The sequence below is a fragment of the Homalodisca vitripennis genome, chromosome 8 (assembly GCF_021130785.1).
Source record: "Homalodisca vitripennis isolate AUS2020 chromosome 8, UT_GWSS_2.1, whole genome shotgun sequence".
Taxonomy (NCBI): Eukaryota; Metazoa; Arthropoda; class Insecta; order Hemiptera; family Cicadellidae; genus Homalodisca; species Homalodisca vitripennis.
In genome coordinates, this window is record NC_060214.1 from 95,315,234 (window position 1) to 95,332,957 (window position 17,724).

At 34.3% G+C, this 17,724-nt stretch overlaps 1 protein-coding gene across 1 annotated transcript in view; it reads left to right on the plus strand.

Moving 5' to 3' along the window:
- The first annotated feature begins 9,652 nt into the window (after positions 1-9,652).
- Positions 9,653-17,724, plus strand: part of LOC124367774 (polycystic kidney disease protein 1-like 2) — a 40,820-nt gene continuing 32,748 nt past the window's right edge. The window contains exons 1-4 of the mRNA XM_046824880.1: positions 9,653-9,869; positions 11,216-11,356; positions 12,543-12,682; positions 15,428-15,640. Of these exons, the coding sequence (XP_046680836.1) occupies positions 9,684-9,869; positions 11,216-11,356; positions 12,543-12,682; positions 15,428-15,640 (680 nt within the window). The 5' untranslated portion in view covers positions 9,653-9,683. The remainder of the gene's footprint in view (positions 9,870-11,215; positions 11,357-12,542; positions 12,683-15,427; positions 15,641-17,724) is intronic.

Here is a 17,724-nt window from a genome sequence, read left to right on the forward strand (position 1 = left end):
TACCTCCGTAAAGTACCATAGTTTGTTAAGTTGGATGAAGAACTCGAGATTCAGGGTTATATAGAACATATGTCCTGCAACACAGCAAGTACCTCCGTAAAGTACCATAGTTTGTTAAGTTGGATGAAGAACTCGAGATTCAGGGTTATATAGAACATATGTCCTGCGACATAGCAAGTACCTCCGTAAATTACCATAGTTTGTTAAGTTGGATGAAGAACTCGAGATTCAGGGTTATATAGAACATATGTCCTGCGACATAGCAAGTACCTCCGTAAAGTACCATAGTTTGTTAAGTTGGATGAAGAACTCGAGATTCAGGGTTATATAGAACATATGTCCTGCGACATAGCAAGTACCTCCGTAAATTACCATAGTTTGTTAAGTTGGATGAAGAACTCGAGATTCAGGGTTATATAGAACATATGTCCTGCGACACAGCAAGTACCTCCGTAAATTACCATAGTTTGTTAAGTTGGATGAAGAACTCGAGATTCAGGGTTATATAGAACATATATAGATTACAGTATATATGCAAACACGGTATATATACCAGCTGAAAGTTCTGTTAATGATTAATCAGCTCTTTTTTTAAACCCATGGGCATATATATAAGATAAGGCTCAAAGGGCTGAAATCCCACCCCGGAATTTTTAAAAATAAACACTAAAATTACACTCAGTAGTTTTAAACTAGAACACATTTATGAAGTTCTTAAAGCTTAACAATGTCCAGTGAGAATATGTTCAAGGCCCTGTTTTAGAGGGTATTTATAACTTCTAATCCACCCAGAGTGTCAGCCCCCTCCCCCCGAAATACATTTCTATACACGTCACTGGTTAAACCTACTTCAGAAAGTACGAAAACAGGTTTTAACGGTTGCGGCTATCATTAAGATTTAGTATTAAAATAACCATTTATAAATGTCAGAAGGTTCCAAAAACAATTGGGATAGTAAAAAAACAAAGTGAACATAAGCAATTAATTTAACACGCCTTGAAAGTGTTACCAATTACAGGGTTTCCTTTAATGTGAATTAAACGTAAAATCCGTTCCAAATACCATTCAAGGATAAAAAATGCCTGGAGTGGACGATATTTTAACCTAGTAGTGAATTTCCCTTACTTCAGAACACGTGTTATTACATCTCCCTGAAACCACCTACTCCACCAACAGCTGACGCGATTACTTCCTTCACAAGTCATGTTATGGACGACTTAGTAAGGCTGCAGGACCCTTAGTTACTGCTGAGTTTGGCGGCCATTAAATGGCTGCTATTGTGAGGAGCATGGCATAATAAGTTAATTTTTTCTGTTTTTATTTACCACTATCACTCATTAATATTTTTTAATCTTGTTATTCATTTATAGTTTAGTTTTCATTGTTATTAATAATTTTATAGTTTACTTGCACTGTTATTATTTATCGTTTTTGTTTCTCCATATGATGTCACATCCTATACAGTAGTGTATTTTAAGTTAAATACTTTTCCCATTTATTATATTCGTATAATATCACTAATTTCTATTATAATTTATACATTTCTTATTTATTGTTAACTAGCTGTTTCCCGCGGCTTCGCACGCTTCTGGTTCAAGTGAATTATATTTCCAACGGCGATGTAGAGTTTGACCTTGTTGCCACGATCAAGAAAATCTGTCAGAAGTGTATGTCTATAGCCATTGTACACGCACAACTCACATGTACTTTATTAAAAAGTGGTCTAACACTCAAGCTTTAAGTTCAGCCAGAAATTTATTTTTAAGATAAATATACATAATAAATTAGCGCCTTCAAATAGTGTTTGGCAATTTAATATACATAATTGTCTTGTAGTTGCAGTTTACAATGTGCAGGCGCTTTGAAAACCTTTATATTTTGCAGCGCTGCCTTGTGGTAAGTTACATCAATGGGCATAGCATATAAACTTTCCCCGTGTGAAAATACATAAACATACAGATTTTCATAACGTATGGTCAAATAGTTTCTGAGTCTATAAAGGACATACACACAAACATTCATTTATATATATTACTAGCGGGCCCGGCGCGCTTTGCTGCGCATTTCAATAATTTTTTGCAAAAGTTGCCCGCGGCTTCGCACGCAATTTCCCGTTGAAAACAGTACACTATATTCACTTATTCTTTTTCTATCACATTCTAAACATTGCTGAGATAATTGATAGTCGTTCCATCGTGAGCCTCTTGGGCGTATTATGAAGGTATGTACCATATTCCTGCCTCTATCTAGCTGTTACCCACGGCTTCGCACGCAAATCTTAAGAACCGAAGTCCTTATATTAATTAATTAATTTTTTTTTTACTATAATAAATTTTAGATTAAATTAGTTATATCTCCGATGCCACGATTGAGCTTGCTTTGTTGTCTCGATCGAGAGAATATGTACACACGGAGTTTTGAGAACCATACTTCTGTCAAAAAAAACAACTAAGGTTGATTTTAGAACATTCTTTATATTTGTAGCCAACGTAAGATAGTAATTATGATATCTGCATTACTCTTCTGATCAAGCATGAGCATGGTTTATATTAAATAAATATTGCAGTTAAAGGTGAATTTTTACGTCAAATTTGAATTGTATTATCTGGATAGTAAAGTCTATGTTTAACAGTGATTGCAAAAACAGTTTAAACAAAATTTGTCGTTTCTCTTAAGCTTACTCTATGCTTTAAAACTATAAGTGTAATATATGTTTACAAAGAACAGCTGATTAAAAATTTGAAAAGACGTTAACATATGTTTGCTGCAATGCATTTCTTATGGGTATTTCTGTAACCAGTGGGGCGGAATCCTGAATCGGGAAAGGGATGGGCATAGCTTATAAACCTTCTCCGTGGAAAAATACATATACGTACAAATTTTCATCATGATCGTATTGATGAAAATACTATTGAACAAAAATAGTTCACGATTCCATAAAGGACAAACATACAAACATTCATTTTTATATATATAGATGCCTAGATTTGATTTAGAGTCCAGTTGCATGTTTGGTTTGGCCCTTTTCTCTAAGTATTATTTTATTATTATTTAATCATCTATCGTAAGTTTATAAGTGTAAATTGGTTTTTGACCGTTGAAAGGAAATAAATAAATAATATTTTATACAAACTCGAGTATTATTGGGTGGCTCAACCAACTCAAATGGTTCTTTATTAACACCTATAAGATTCCAAAAATATTTAAAGGCGTGTAGCATACTTAAGAGAATGCCATTTTTTAAGAATTGATAGTCGTGCGTAATGATTTTAAATGGGACTACAGCACAAAAAAGTCACTCATTCTTAACCAAATTTCGGATCAGTAGAAAGTTCTATGAGTTTATTTCCCAAAGGTCCTAATTTTGGTTATAAAAACTACTAACCCCAACATAAAAACTACAATTTTATGTCATAAAATTATTATTATTGTGATTCTTTGTACACAGGATTTTTCCGGACATTTGCCATCGTTCAACAATACATAATCAGTAACACTACGTTTCGAGATCTACAATCTAATTTTTTCTTCAGGTGAAAAACTAACCTAAAACATAGTTACTAAGTAGGTTGAATTAAACAAATCATACTCTAGTAACAAATCAACTTTCTAGCGTTGTGACATGCGTAAGTCAGGAATCACAACCACCATGTTTGTCAACTTCATTAACTCTAAAATATGCTCTTAATAATAAACTAAACACAACACTAATCATTAAAACTGAACTACAGAATACAGGTCACAATAAGTTTGAAGAAGAGATCAGATTGCAGATCTCGATACGTGGTGTTACTGATTTTTTTTGTACCACTGAACAATTTCAAATGTCCAGAAAAATCGTGTTTCCTTCAGTTATCCGTATGTTAAAAGCTTTACCTAACCCAGTAAATAATCTACAGAGTGTGGTTCAGGGAAGAATTTCCCTCCCTGGTTTGGTTTTACACCATACTGTTGGTTGTTTAATTTAACATCATAGTGATGAGTTTTGTTGGTCAGTACTTGAAATTCTATCTCTTCAATTTCCTGTTTGGTTTGATCTGGAAGCAATTTTATTGTTTTACGCCGTAAATATTATCTGCTTCTGATCATTTCTTTCCGAATTCTCAATTTGTGTCCAACTATTTTAGTCACTAGTATCATAACCACTTTAAAAAAGTGTATTTAACAAACATCAGTTGTAAAATCGCAAATTGTAAAGCCGTGATGATGCAGTACTAAGCGAAAGAGCACATTGCTTCATTAAATAATGGCATCTGAAGCGATGCAATGTATTCAATAAGCAAAGTATTCATCGAAGACAGGGACTTCTCTGAACCCCTAGCCTTTGTGCAGGTGTTCGTGTCCGATCGTAATCCTTTCTGGTGGGACCTGGGTGAGACGATGTCGATCGACAGTCAGCTGTTGCTCGTCAGGCTGGGGAAAGTGAGGAACTTGAGGATCACCAAAGGCTATGTTAACACGTTCATTAACCCTCTGGACGTGTACTTGAAAGTGAAGAGTTGGAATAGGCTAAATGTGACAGGAGAGAGCTTTCTGCCGCAGGACGACAGCCATCCTCGCGACAAGGACCTGTGCGTCACTGTCTACCAGATCACACCCCAGTTTCCCGGAAACGGGAAACTGTTCGTCAACTTCACCGAGATCCTTCCAACACCGTCCTTAAGGGTAAGTTGCCACTTTTCTTTACCATTTCACCTCCCTCTTAGTGCATCGTCTGGAATACGACGCTGTCACAGACTTTACTCCTGATGTAATGCGGAGTAATGATCGTCGTTTACTACATACAGTTAAGGGCAATTACCGAGTCTAAATTCGATCACCGTAGGTTTACCACATCAATTAAAAAAGTTTATTACTCTAGGTTTACCATTGAAATAAGCAGTATGAGTACATATTACTTTTAAATCCGGTGTTAATAAGGAAACCAAGAAACATCCTTCTTAGTAAACTGTGTAAAAATTAGGTGAAGTTTTCTTTTTAATTCTTTTATTCTAAAAAGGATGCTAGGATTTCTGACATTTGCCCTCGTTACATGTTCCAAAAAAGTATAATGCTACGTTTTGAGGATTGAACTCTACCCTCTTCTTCAAGTGAAGAAGTCAGTTTTCTTCACCCTCTTCAGTTCGAACGTGAGTGTAATTGACTCTTGTGCGGTGAGATCGCTTGGGTTCATTTTCTCCAGTCTGGACTCAATGCAATTTATCAGGAATCACTTAAATATTGTAACTTTGAGTAACAGTCCAATGTCATATTTTTTAGTTTTCAAACACCTGAGGGTCTTTTTCCACCTGAAGAAGAAGGTAAATTTTAATCCTCGAAACGTAGTGTTATGCTTTTTTGGAACATGTAACGATAGCAAATATACGAAATCCTACAACCCTTTTAATCCTTCCATCGCCAATAACAATCTTTATTTTATTATTAGGGACGTTAATTTTCAGGTAATTTTGTCTCACGAAATCAGACCTGATTATAAGTTCATGATGGAAAGAGCTCGCGTCGTCTCGCACCCTGAGGCCGGCATAACTCTCTCGTACAGGGTGGACGACAAGAACGTGTTTTTGTACATAGGCATCCTGCCAGGCCCTAAGGTGAGTGTCACTGTGATCATGTATATATTTATGTGTATATACAAACCTTAGCAGTTACAATGATTATTACATTTTTTTATTACAGTCCAAATCAAGTTTCTCAAAGATATTTAATTTAGATTTTGTGCTATATTTTCAAGTGAATATTTTTGATAAAACATAGAGTTTTTTTTACAAATATAGTCTTTAAATTTCATTAAAAATTAAATAAATTAGGAATTATTTGTGAATTTCACCCCTTTTGTTTAAACTTACCACGTGTTTGAGTATTAAATATAGTTTTTTTAATAAAAATATTATAATTTTGAGTTCTTGAAAGTAAACATCGAACCAAAAATACTTGTTTGTTATATTATATTTTTAAAGTTGAAAAACACTTGATTACATAACTTTTTACGTAAAAAACATAAATGCTTAGGATATCAGTTTTATGAACTGGGAATTGAGTATGTTTGGAAACTAAATGAATATCTGTTAACAAAATATTTAAATTTATAGTTCTTAAAAATAAATTTTGATTCAAATGTTATTAAATTCCAATATTTCTAGACTTGTATTTTAAATTTAAATTTTGATTTCTTTATATTAATAATTACTTACAGGAGTTGTATACTTTTTTGTAAGTATTGTAATTTAAAATTTAATGCGATTGTAAATACATACTTTTTATGTTCTATATTAGAAAATCGATCACTATAAAACGAGATGTTTTATATAAGCACAAAATACTACTTGAAGGAACAGTGGTGACGGACGAGATAGCTCAATCTTAATAACTGCAACGCCATTATAAGCTAAATTCATAATATGCAATTTATAAGAAACTGTGACTGTTACTTTTAAAATAATAATCTTACTTTTGATCCATCGTGTATTTAAGCGTAAAAGTCAATTCCGCTTAAGTGTTCCTGCGATCAACTAACAAATACCTATACACGTGCGTCCGGTCTGGTCCGATAAATCGTAACTGGAATGTCAATACAAAATACGAATTATTCAATTCAAGTGAGAATAAAAATAAAATTAAAAAAGCACGTCTTTTAAATTTTTTTCTGACAGTCATTAATATCTAAAGGTAGTTTCAGTCGGGCAACTAATAGACTAGGTAACTAACATTTTTGGAGTTCACTAAATGAATGAAAAACAATACTTAAAATGGTCCGATTAATAAGATTTTTTACCGTACTTATTTTTAGTAACATATTTTGAATCATGCAATCGTTAAAAAAATAATGAGATGTCAATGTGACGAGGGGGGGAGTGAGGATGGAGCGGTGTGACGGGGCCCGGTCGAATATTTTTTTCCGGGGTCTGCCAAAGCTGAGTACGGCCCTGTATACAACATATAAGTGTATACATATACAACACTGTATATGTATATATTATATCACACCATTCATCCATTCATTGGAGTGAGCCGATTGCCGAGTGATTTAAGGACTCGGACTTTGGATCTGACGTAGAGATAGAGCAGGTTCAATTCCTCATGTGACCGTTATAGTACTGTCAGTACTATCGGCCTTGTACTATACCGACTCTATTCGATAAAATCCTCGCAGACTAGTGGGCCATGAAAACGGGCTAAGTAGAGGCTAAGAAGAGAATCGGCCTCTTATTTTCTATGTATAAAAATCAGAAAAAAATGATAATTAACAGACATAACGTATTGCACCATGAATTATATTTCTATTTGAAAATAATGATTTATTTCTCCCTTTTTATGCAAGCAAGGTAAATGTAATAATTTCTAAGAAATTAAAACTGCCACGTTATCAACTTATGTGGCAGCTATTTAGAAAAAAATCGAATAAAAAATGCACAAAAACAAAATAGACAAATAGTCAATAGACTTGTTGACAAACTTAGAGTCCAGTGACACAATACCCAAAGTATTTAGCTCAGTGGCGTCAGCTACAATTTTAACATGCACTAGCATTAAGAAGGATAAATGATAAATACAATAATACAGATAGTAAATAGAGAGTAGTGTTAGGACAATGTTTTAAACCATGTTTATAATAATAACCAGAGAAAGATTACAAAAGATGATCAAAACTGATTGGTTAAATATTTGCACTATTGCAACAGTTCCTTAAGAAATTCCAAGCTTAGCCAGGTCTTCTTGCAAAACTTTGCCAAGTTATGAATAAAGTTTAAGGTGCTAGGGCAAATTATTAAAACACTTGGGTCCAGCATACTGGAAGCAATGTCTAAAAATGAATTCATTAACCTTGTGTAATCTAAAACTCCGTTGTCGAGAACTTCTAATGTCATGAGGAATATTTATGTTATCCCTATTGCGACTCCTTAAATAAAAAAACAGCAGTACATTGTACACGTACAAATGTTGTGTGGGCAAAATATTCAAGGAGCAAAAAAAAGGGGAAATGAACTGTCCAGCATTCTTTTACGTAAAATTATTAATGTAAAAGTGTGTATTATATTTGTGTTTTAAATGTGGTGATCATAACGTTTTTGTGTGTAATTTGGTTTATACAACAAGTAATTTATGATTTTTTCAGTATTCTGCTGGGGAAACTGTCAAATTTTCCTTCACAACGTCCATTGTTCGCTGTCTTGTGAGAAGCCGCCATTCCGTGTGGATACCAAGCCGATGTATCGTAAGTGTTCTAGCTTCAAATAAATCACAAGAAATATTCAGATACCTTGTGAGTTTTCTTGCAATCATCAACTGTTAAAAAAATATGAAGAAGAGAAGTAATTTTGGTAAAAAATATTCACACTTTTTTGAATATTTTTTACATTCCATTTGACAAACATTCTCCAGGTAGGTAGAGTCTTAAACATGTATATTAAGATCATTGTTAGTAGCAAATTCCGAAATGTTGTGATCCGGTTGTTTACCAATGTTTAACGGCCAATCGTTTTAGACCAAAATCACTGTATAAGAAACTTAAAAGCATTAGTTCACGTATTGTTCGACTGTTCAAGTACTAGACTAAAATCACTATAAAAATAGCCATGCTAAAAGTTTCTGAAAATGCTAGCGATAAAACTCATAACATAATTTTGTTTAACCGAATTTAGTGAAGCATATCACCCTAGTTCTAGGGGCTAGTACATTTTGTCTTGTATCTGACTCTCTGTGTCTCTATCCACCTTTCTGTTTGTTTATGTAAAAAGTAAGTTTCATACTAAATTGTAAGTGATTAGCTCAACTTTGTCTCAAGATATCCTCCTGGATAGGCTTCGATAACGCTTAGCCAAATCCCATGGTTGGCTGAGCGTAAGCAAAGCTTATCACTGAAGGGTTGGAAATTTCTCTTCTGTCTATTTATTTGCCGGCCTGTCTATCTGCCCGCATAATATATGTAGAAGGAATTGAAATATGGACATGAAATTTAGCATGAACCTCAATTTCTACATGGCCAAGATCTGGTTCGATTACAGTTCACATCCTTCCATTGGATGTCTCTCATCCTGTCCTTAACAAAATATCTGGCGTTATAAAATGGTACGCCATAATATTAATCACTGGTTTTATACCAATTGCTCCACAAGGTATCCTACCTTTGCTCTTTTTGGGTAGTTCATAATGAAGCAAGATATCTTGGTTCTAATGTATTTAAAATTATCCAAACCAACTCAAAATAAGTAGGTAGAGGCAGGTGAACTCAACCATTCAATGGGTTGATTCACTGGGTCATAGGCAATTCACATGAAAGCTCTTGACAAAAACGAAGTTCTTAAAGCATGCAAACAATCGTGATGTCCGTAGGTGTTCCAAACCTCACCGAGAATTCCAAACTGTGAAACTACATATACTGCCGTAGCTTGCACGTCAAAAAGACAGAACGGCATTCAATAACGGATTATCTTGATTTACACATGCATTCTAGTTACCATATGAATTTCAAACGACGGTTTGCTTATCATATCGGGTATTTATGGCGTTCCGCAAGTGACGGAAAAATCTTTATTAGACATAGTCCAAAAACTTTGATTGCAATGTAGTAGACAAATTTTAATCATGTATCTATGAAAAATATGTAACATGTCTGATATCAATGTTTCACACGGTTTCAGGTAGCGTACAACACAAATCCTGAGGTGATCCACTGTCATTGCTTTATGATCAACTTTATCGGAGCAGAGATATCTGTTCCGACTTTACACTTGTCCACGGTCAAGTACATAAGCTACTCTAGAGATGGAGAAGACAACGTTTTGCCACCATTTTGCGCCATTATCATCCTATTTTTATTTGCTGTCATGTTCTTTTGGGCTCGGAACAAAGAAAAGTATGAACACGTCAGGGTAGGTGTGCATTATATCGCGCTATGTGTGCCTTTAGAGTTAATTATTTTAAAATTCATGCTGGTAGATACTAGCCGTCTCTGGATCACGCCAGAGATTAGGGTTCAAATCCTGATTTGAGCGTGAGATTTTCGCACGCTATCAAATAATCATGAGACTTGCCTGAAGTAATATAATAAAAGTACAAGGCTAGAGCTTTGTACAAATATTTTTTTAAATCAATATAGTTTAATGTTCTAATTCAGGTAAGATTTTTAGACTTCGGGTGCATTTTACAAATAACTGTGATCTGTATCCTTCTCACTGATGCTGATTTCTGTCATTTTGTTAGTTTGCATTTACAGCATTTAATTTAACACTTTATTTATATTTTTTTTTAATTTGGTTTTTACGTAGAATTAACGAAAACTGATTTCAGTAAAAAACAACTTTTTAATTTATTGTCATCGCAAACGCCGCTATAGCGCAAACACTTTATGATTTGTATATGTTTTAAACTGATTAATTAATCTTTCTAAATGGCTAGACGAGTACGTTATATAGTAAAAAAAATACTATTAGCTGTTTGTGAGTGGGGGACTACAGTATTGAGTTGAAAATTTGAATACGTGTTCATGATGATTCCTTTGCAGTTGATTAGGACGTTCACAGGTGTCTTACTCCAGGGGGCTCAGAAGGTTCTAGCTCCCCCTCCGAAATGTTGAAAGACATACATGAAAATTGCATCCGTTAGTTCGTTTTAAGATAGAACACATTTATGAGATCTTAAAACTTAACAATTTCCCTGGGTGATATTCCCGAGTTCCTATTTAAGAGGGTATTTTATCTCTTAAACCAAACAGTGTCAGAACCTTCCGCCCCCGAAACAGTTTTCTAGTTACGCCACTGGCCTATTCGCCTTCGGCAGCTATGAAGGCACGCTCCAGTTAAACATCGTTATTGCAGAGAGCTTCTGACTCGCCAGTTTTCCTTTCCTCTATTAACAGACATCATGTGGTTTTGAAGCAATCTTTCCTCTCCTCGGGTGGTTTATTATAGTATAAAATGTTTAATTTCACAAAATAAAATTGTTAAGCTTGACTATCTTTAACAAAGCTGCACAGATAATATATTTGTTCAATTTCCTGTTTTGTAAAATGTATCTTTAATATCTTTAGAATAAAGCAATGAATATCTCAAATATTGTTTGCAATACCACAAGTTTAAGGTAACTTGTTGGGCTGAAAAGTTTTATCCTTGAATGTAAGATTAGCTTGATTTTTCTTTGCTAGCGAACTTCAAGAATACACCTTCCCGGAAAGAATTCATGCATACCTGGTGAGTACTAATACAAAAATATTGTTCAGGACAATGTGATAGTTCTGGAAGACAACTTCCCCGGGGAAGAGTGGGCCTACCTGGTGGGGGTTTACACGGGATGTCGGTTCTCCTCCGGGACCTCCTCGAGAGTGGGGATACGGCTGATGGGGACTTCATCGTGCAGCAGAGTAAGTTGCATACCTCTTGTCTATTTTGGTCTATTTATAGTGACTTTCGGAAGTGATCTTCTTCAAAAAATTTCACTTTCAGAAAAATTGCACTTGGAATATGCAAGGAAGCCTGATAGAGTACACCAGAAGCAATATTGAAAACTTTTTGATTAAACTCTGCCCATCCAAATATTGTTACTACACACTTTGCCAATGGTGCAGTGTAGCGGGTACAACGGTTATCGCAAGATAACTGGATCAAGCAATGTCGAACGTGACTGCTGCTTGGATGGGTGACCGCTGAGCGATCCTGTCCTTATAAGCAGCCCGCTTGCCCGGCCATTGATCGTGGTTCGGAAGTTACGATAAAGCCGTTGGTCCCCAGCTTAAGTGTTAGGGAGGGATTCTTAACTTCGTCTGGTAAAATAAGACATCTTATCTTTACTTTACTTTTACTTTGTATTTCAAGCGATATTACAAATAGGTCAATTCTTTCATCTTGATTTCACCGTGTTCCAATTTCCCTTTTAACAATAAAATTGATGTTGAGTTTTAACATGAAATCCAAAAGTACTGTAATGATTAATATCAAACATTTAGTCATGTTGCAAAGAATCAAAGCAATTCTATTTTTGTACACTTATTTGTCTTGTGATATTTTACTTCCTCTCATGTGTGTGTGTGTGTGTGTGTGTGTGTGTGTGTGTGTGTGTGTGTGTGTGTGTGTGTGTTTGGGGGAGGGGGTAGGTGTATTTTTTTTTTAATATTTTCAAAGGTAAAGGTAGATCGATCCGTACCTGATTTTAAAGGTAATATCCTTTCTATTCAATGTTCATTTTGAAAAAAGTTAATTTATTTCGCTTCCTGTATAGACGATGGTCGAAAATGTCAAAATAGTGTCACTTCAGAGCTTTTTTTTTTACTGTAACCTTGTTAACAATTTTAACGAATCCAAATGTTTATAAAAGGTGACAAAAGAAGCACTCCTTCTCAAAATACGTTACATTTGTCACTTTTCAGCACTTGCCTTATAGTTCAAATTTATGATATTTCAAACTCATAATTACGCTAACACTAAAAATCTACCTGCAGTTTGTTGCAGTAGAAACTATAAATAACTGGCTATAAATAATTGTGTAATTGTGTTGCATAATCGAAGAGTGCGAGGTTTTACCCATTTTTAGATGAAAATATTTTGTTCAAGGCTCATGTACTTAGATGTAGCAGAAAGAAAACACTGCAAACGTACACAGATGATTGGTTTATACTTTACACCACAAAACACCTGGGTGACATCAAAACTTTACATATCTGGTTGGACTATACTGGAAGAAGTCCATCATGGTGAGTTCCAAAATGATAAAATATTATTTTGTTTTTGTTCTAAAGAAAAAGTTACTTATATATGATTTTCTATTAATATAAAACTCACAACTTTTAGACTCAAACAGATTTAATTAGTTTTATCTCTCAAACAGTATGGCAAGATCAGACTATTAGACATTTTGGCCAAAAACAATATTACTAGAATATTAAAATAACTACAAAAATTAACTAGAAAATGAAATGAAATACATTCATTTAATTTAAACCTCTTAACATATTTATTTAAAGTAAGTTGGTCATGTCTAATTGGCTGTGCGTTAGCGAAAATGTTGGAAATTTTTATTTCTGTATGTTTGTATATCCGCCCGCACGATATCTTGATAGTGACACACACACACACACACACACACACACACACACACACACACACACACACACACACACACACACACACACACACACACACACATATGTATTCTCTTCATGTGAAAATAAAAAACCAAATATTGGTAAACTCTTTTTATGAATTTTCATATGTCAGCATTCTTTTTCAGATAACAAAAAGTGTATAAATATTTACAAAATCAAATAATTAATAACTAAATAGCAACAAGAAAAGGAACTTAAATAAAAAATTTAATAATATATATATATATATAAAGTTACTCTGGTTAAGCGTTTTACATATATATATATATATATATATATATATATATATATATATATATATATATATATATAAACGAGTTTTTTTTTGCTTGAACAACAATGGCTACCAATTTACAAAGGATTTACAACTGTATTATGCAGTGAGTATTTTTTTTTATTTGCAGTAGTACAGTAGTTTCTAGACTAATAATTGTTGTGTAAGAAATTACATTATTGGCCCCGCTGATACCAAACGGCTTGGCCGATTTCACTTTTTTACCAAAGTACAGCATTTGTATGAGCTTCAATTTGAGGTTTCACAAGGTATTAGTTGCCATTTCAAAACTTTGGTTTTGGTTACGAGGGGACATGGGGGTGTGCACGCCATTTTGAAATGTTTTTGTTCCCCCAATTAGTACTATACACTCCCGTTTAAAGAATTTTCATACTTGGGCTATAATACGAGTTTGAAGTTTTCAAATGAACACCTTGTATACATACTGGCAGTTGTCCGCAGCTTAGCACGCAATTACGTAGGTTTAGCACATGTACTTTTATGAGCATTCTGGTTTGAGTGAATTATATTTCCAACGCCAATGTCGAGTTTGCCTTCTTTACACGATCAAGAAAAAATGTTAAAAAGTGTTTATTTATGATCATCGTAATCTACTTCGATGTTAGTATTTTCTGTTCCATAGCTAGTTTTGTCTCTTTCCCGACCATGAACATACATATCACAGATCATAGAAGCCTACTTCTGTCGAAAGTGAGCTAACATGGGTTTTATATCAGCCTTTAAATGTATAGTAGTATAAGTTAGATAGTGAAATATAAAGTTAAAAGTAAACTAACAAAGACACTACGCATTTGTTTATTTACATACTGAAATATATAGTTAATATTTTAGAACATTTAGAGCTAGAATTTGTTCATTAGTTCAAAAGCTAACTTTCAATATGTAATAGTTCAAAAGGGAGTCTTCGGAGTCAAATTCTGACTATTTTGTGTTTTAGGGCATTTTTTAAGGTAGATGAGTACTTACCTAATCACTGCAATCTAAAACGATGTCAAGAATAATTGATACTCCGTAGTGAATGTACTCACTGTAAATAATGTAAACCAATAGGAAATAATAAACAATGTTTACACATAACAGTTTATTACATTGGGAATGCTCTTTAAACTAATATTTCACAACTTTGGAGACCAAGATGATGTTTTTCGAAATAAGAATAGTCATTTATCCCAGGGACCTTAAAAATGTCCATGTAAAATTTCAGTACAATCGGTTGAATGGTTTTCGCGTGAAAGCAAAACAAACAAACAAAGACATTTTGACATTAAAAATATTATTACACTATACAATTTTGAATAAATTCTCACTTATATATATATATATATATATATATATATATATATATATATATATATATATTATTAAATTTGTATGAGTGGCAATAGCCTAATTTAATTTCAATAAACATTGAATCGTAAAAAGTGGGGGCTCTGTGGTGTAATGGTAACACATTCACCCGGCAAGTGAGAGATCCGGGTTCGAGTCCCGGTGGAGCAAGTACTTTTTGTGATTCAATGTTTATTGAAATTAAATTTTATATATATAGTCTCTTAGAGCAGTTTCAAAAGAAAACTACAATTTTTTCGTACAATATTTCGTTGTAATTAACAACTTTTTCAAGTACACTTTTAAAATGTACACAGAATAAATATATATATATATAGTCAACATAGAGATCAATGGTGGTTCATGTCACTCCATGGCAATAGGCTGAGCGTTAGCGATGTGCAAATAAAAAGAAAAACCACTAACTGACTTTCACTTTGGTAGTATGGCAACGAAAAAGTCACAGATAAATAAATTTCTAAACAATTGAGAACAATGATATGCCATTTTAACATGTAGGCTTGAAACTTTGCATTTTACTATAAATTGTGAATAGAAACGTAATAGTTTACAGAAATACTTTACCAAGGTTTTTAAGATTGCCAACAAAATTGTTCGAATAAATTAGGTTTTGTTTGATTTACATGTGTGATTCCTTAGAAAGAGGTAAAGTTATTTTGAAACTGAAATCTGCAGTCCACGTTGTTCTGCAGGTACTGCCGCAAGATCGTGGTGTACGATTGGGCTGCCCAGAAGACATATTTGTTCCGCCTAGGAGTGTGGTTCTACATTGAACGAGCACGCTACCTTGTGGAACTCCATATGTTGCCACAACCGCCTCAACCTCCTCCTGTGTACTCTTTACTGATGGATAACTTCGCGTGGAGCTTCCAAGAGTGGAATTACACGATCGGAATAACCCATCAGTAAGATTTTCTTATACATTGATAATCTTCATAGGTAGTCTAACAACGAACATTTAGCTGTTTTTTTACAGTAAAATAATTAAAACAAAACTAATGGAAAACTAGTTCTTTCGGTTCAATCAGAAGAAGTAGGTAAAATTTCTTTGGCAACAATAATATTAGTAATGTGTGTCTTGTAGAATTTACATGTAATCAATATGTTGGAAACTCGTTGAGATAAAAAATATTGTTACTCTAAAATGTTTTAGACATGGTATGAGCGTTCCGAAACAATTTATTTTTTCTTTAGGTTACATAAGTAACAGCTGTGAATTTTTTAAGTTTGAACGGCCAGCATTTTGGAATGAAATATCCAATGAACGTGGCAAATATATTAAAATTTTGTAAGATCAATCTTTGTACCAAATTTTAAACTTGTTTCTACACTTCATTCTCTGATTCTTTGTAATCGAGGAGTTCTTATGGGATTTACATGTAACCAATACCTAGAAAACGGTATGAGATAAGACAAATTTTTTATTGTAAAATATTTAGAATCTTTAAGGGTATTAACACCACAATCCGAAAGTTTAATGATTTAATCAGTTGATTAGAGCAGCTAATATTAGAACAACTGATGTTGGTGGCTCACAAAGAAGTGCTGTAACATTTAATATTGTTCAGTAGTCAGTTTTAAAAATAAATTATCTCCGTTATTTATCAACCAATTGTCTAAACATGGTATTGTTTGATCTTTAATTAAATTATCCGAATAAAATAATATCTGTAACTGTTTTGTCAAATGTTGAGTTTAAGATATGTACGTTAAAAGCCGCCATTTTGAAAATAAAGGCTGTAAAATTGTTATTTATGCGGTTCGGTTTCTAGGTCATAACCTATACACCAAATTTCAATGTATTAAAACAAGCTGAGTAGCCAAATTAAAAATTTAAGTGAATAGCCGCTATTTGTGTAAGTACTAAGTTTTTGATAGTTTGATTTCTTCGCTACTTATATGGGTAGTTTTTGCTGCACGGTAATGACAATTTAAGAACATTCCTGTTAACGTCCCAGAATCAAGTTAAACACAGAGTTGAGAACAAGAGTTTATCAGTTTTGGGCTTAACGACGAGAAGTCTAGACGGAACTATAGAATGTTCGGTATAAAAAATATAAACACACACCAGTAGGTATCTGAACATCAGGACCGTACTCAGACCTGTTTTTTCGAACAGTTTTACCGGGGCCCGGGCCGGCCCGCCACATTTATATGAAGGGGCCGTGTCGACGACCAGGTGGCGCGACATGACGGGGCCCGCCACACAGCCCTGCTGAACATATCACCTCAAAACTATCTAGCACATATGTTCGATGAATTGAATTCACAATAAACTCATCATGCTATCTACATATCCTATGTATAGAAAATCTGATTCCTCCTACTGGGGACCAACTCATTTTGATCTGTTTGTAATAATTAACTATAGTCCCCACAATGTACCTCACAGGAAAATCCTTCTTATTCTGGAAATTCGCTTTTATCTGTCACTGAGTCTCTACTCCCCTTCGTCATAACATTGCTACGCGGCCCTCTTGTCGAGAAAATTGCGTCTCTTCGTCATAACATTGCTACGCGGCCCTCTTGTCGAGAAAATTGCGTATCTTCGTCATAACATTGCTACGCGGCCCTCTTGTCGAGAAAATTGCGTATCTTCGTCACAACATTGCTACGCGGCCCTCTTGTCGAGAAAATTGCGTATCTTCGTCACAACATTGCTACGCGGCCCTCTTGTCGAGAAAATTGCGTATCTTCGTCACAACATTGCTACGCGGCCCTCTTGTCGAGAAAATTGCATCTCTTCGTCATAACATTGCTACGCGGCCCTCTTGTCGAGAAAATTGCGTATCTTCGTCACAACATTGCTAAGCGGTCTTGAACAACCGTTCACGGCATTCTAGCCACGGCTGTAACGTGCACAACTATCGCCCAGTTCTCTTCTCTTAATATCTCGAACGGGATGCACTACCCTTGAAGGTTATTTACCAACCTCAAAGGTCATTTACTGACCTTGAGGTCATTGACCAACCTTGATGTTCATTGACCT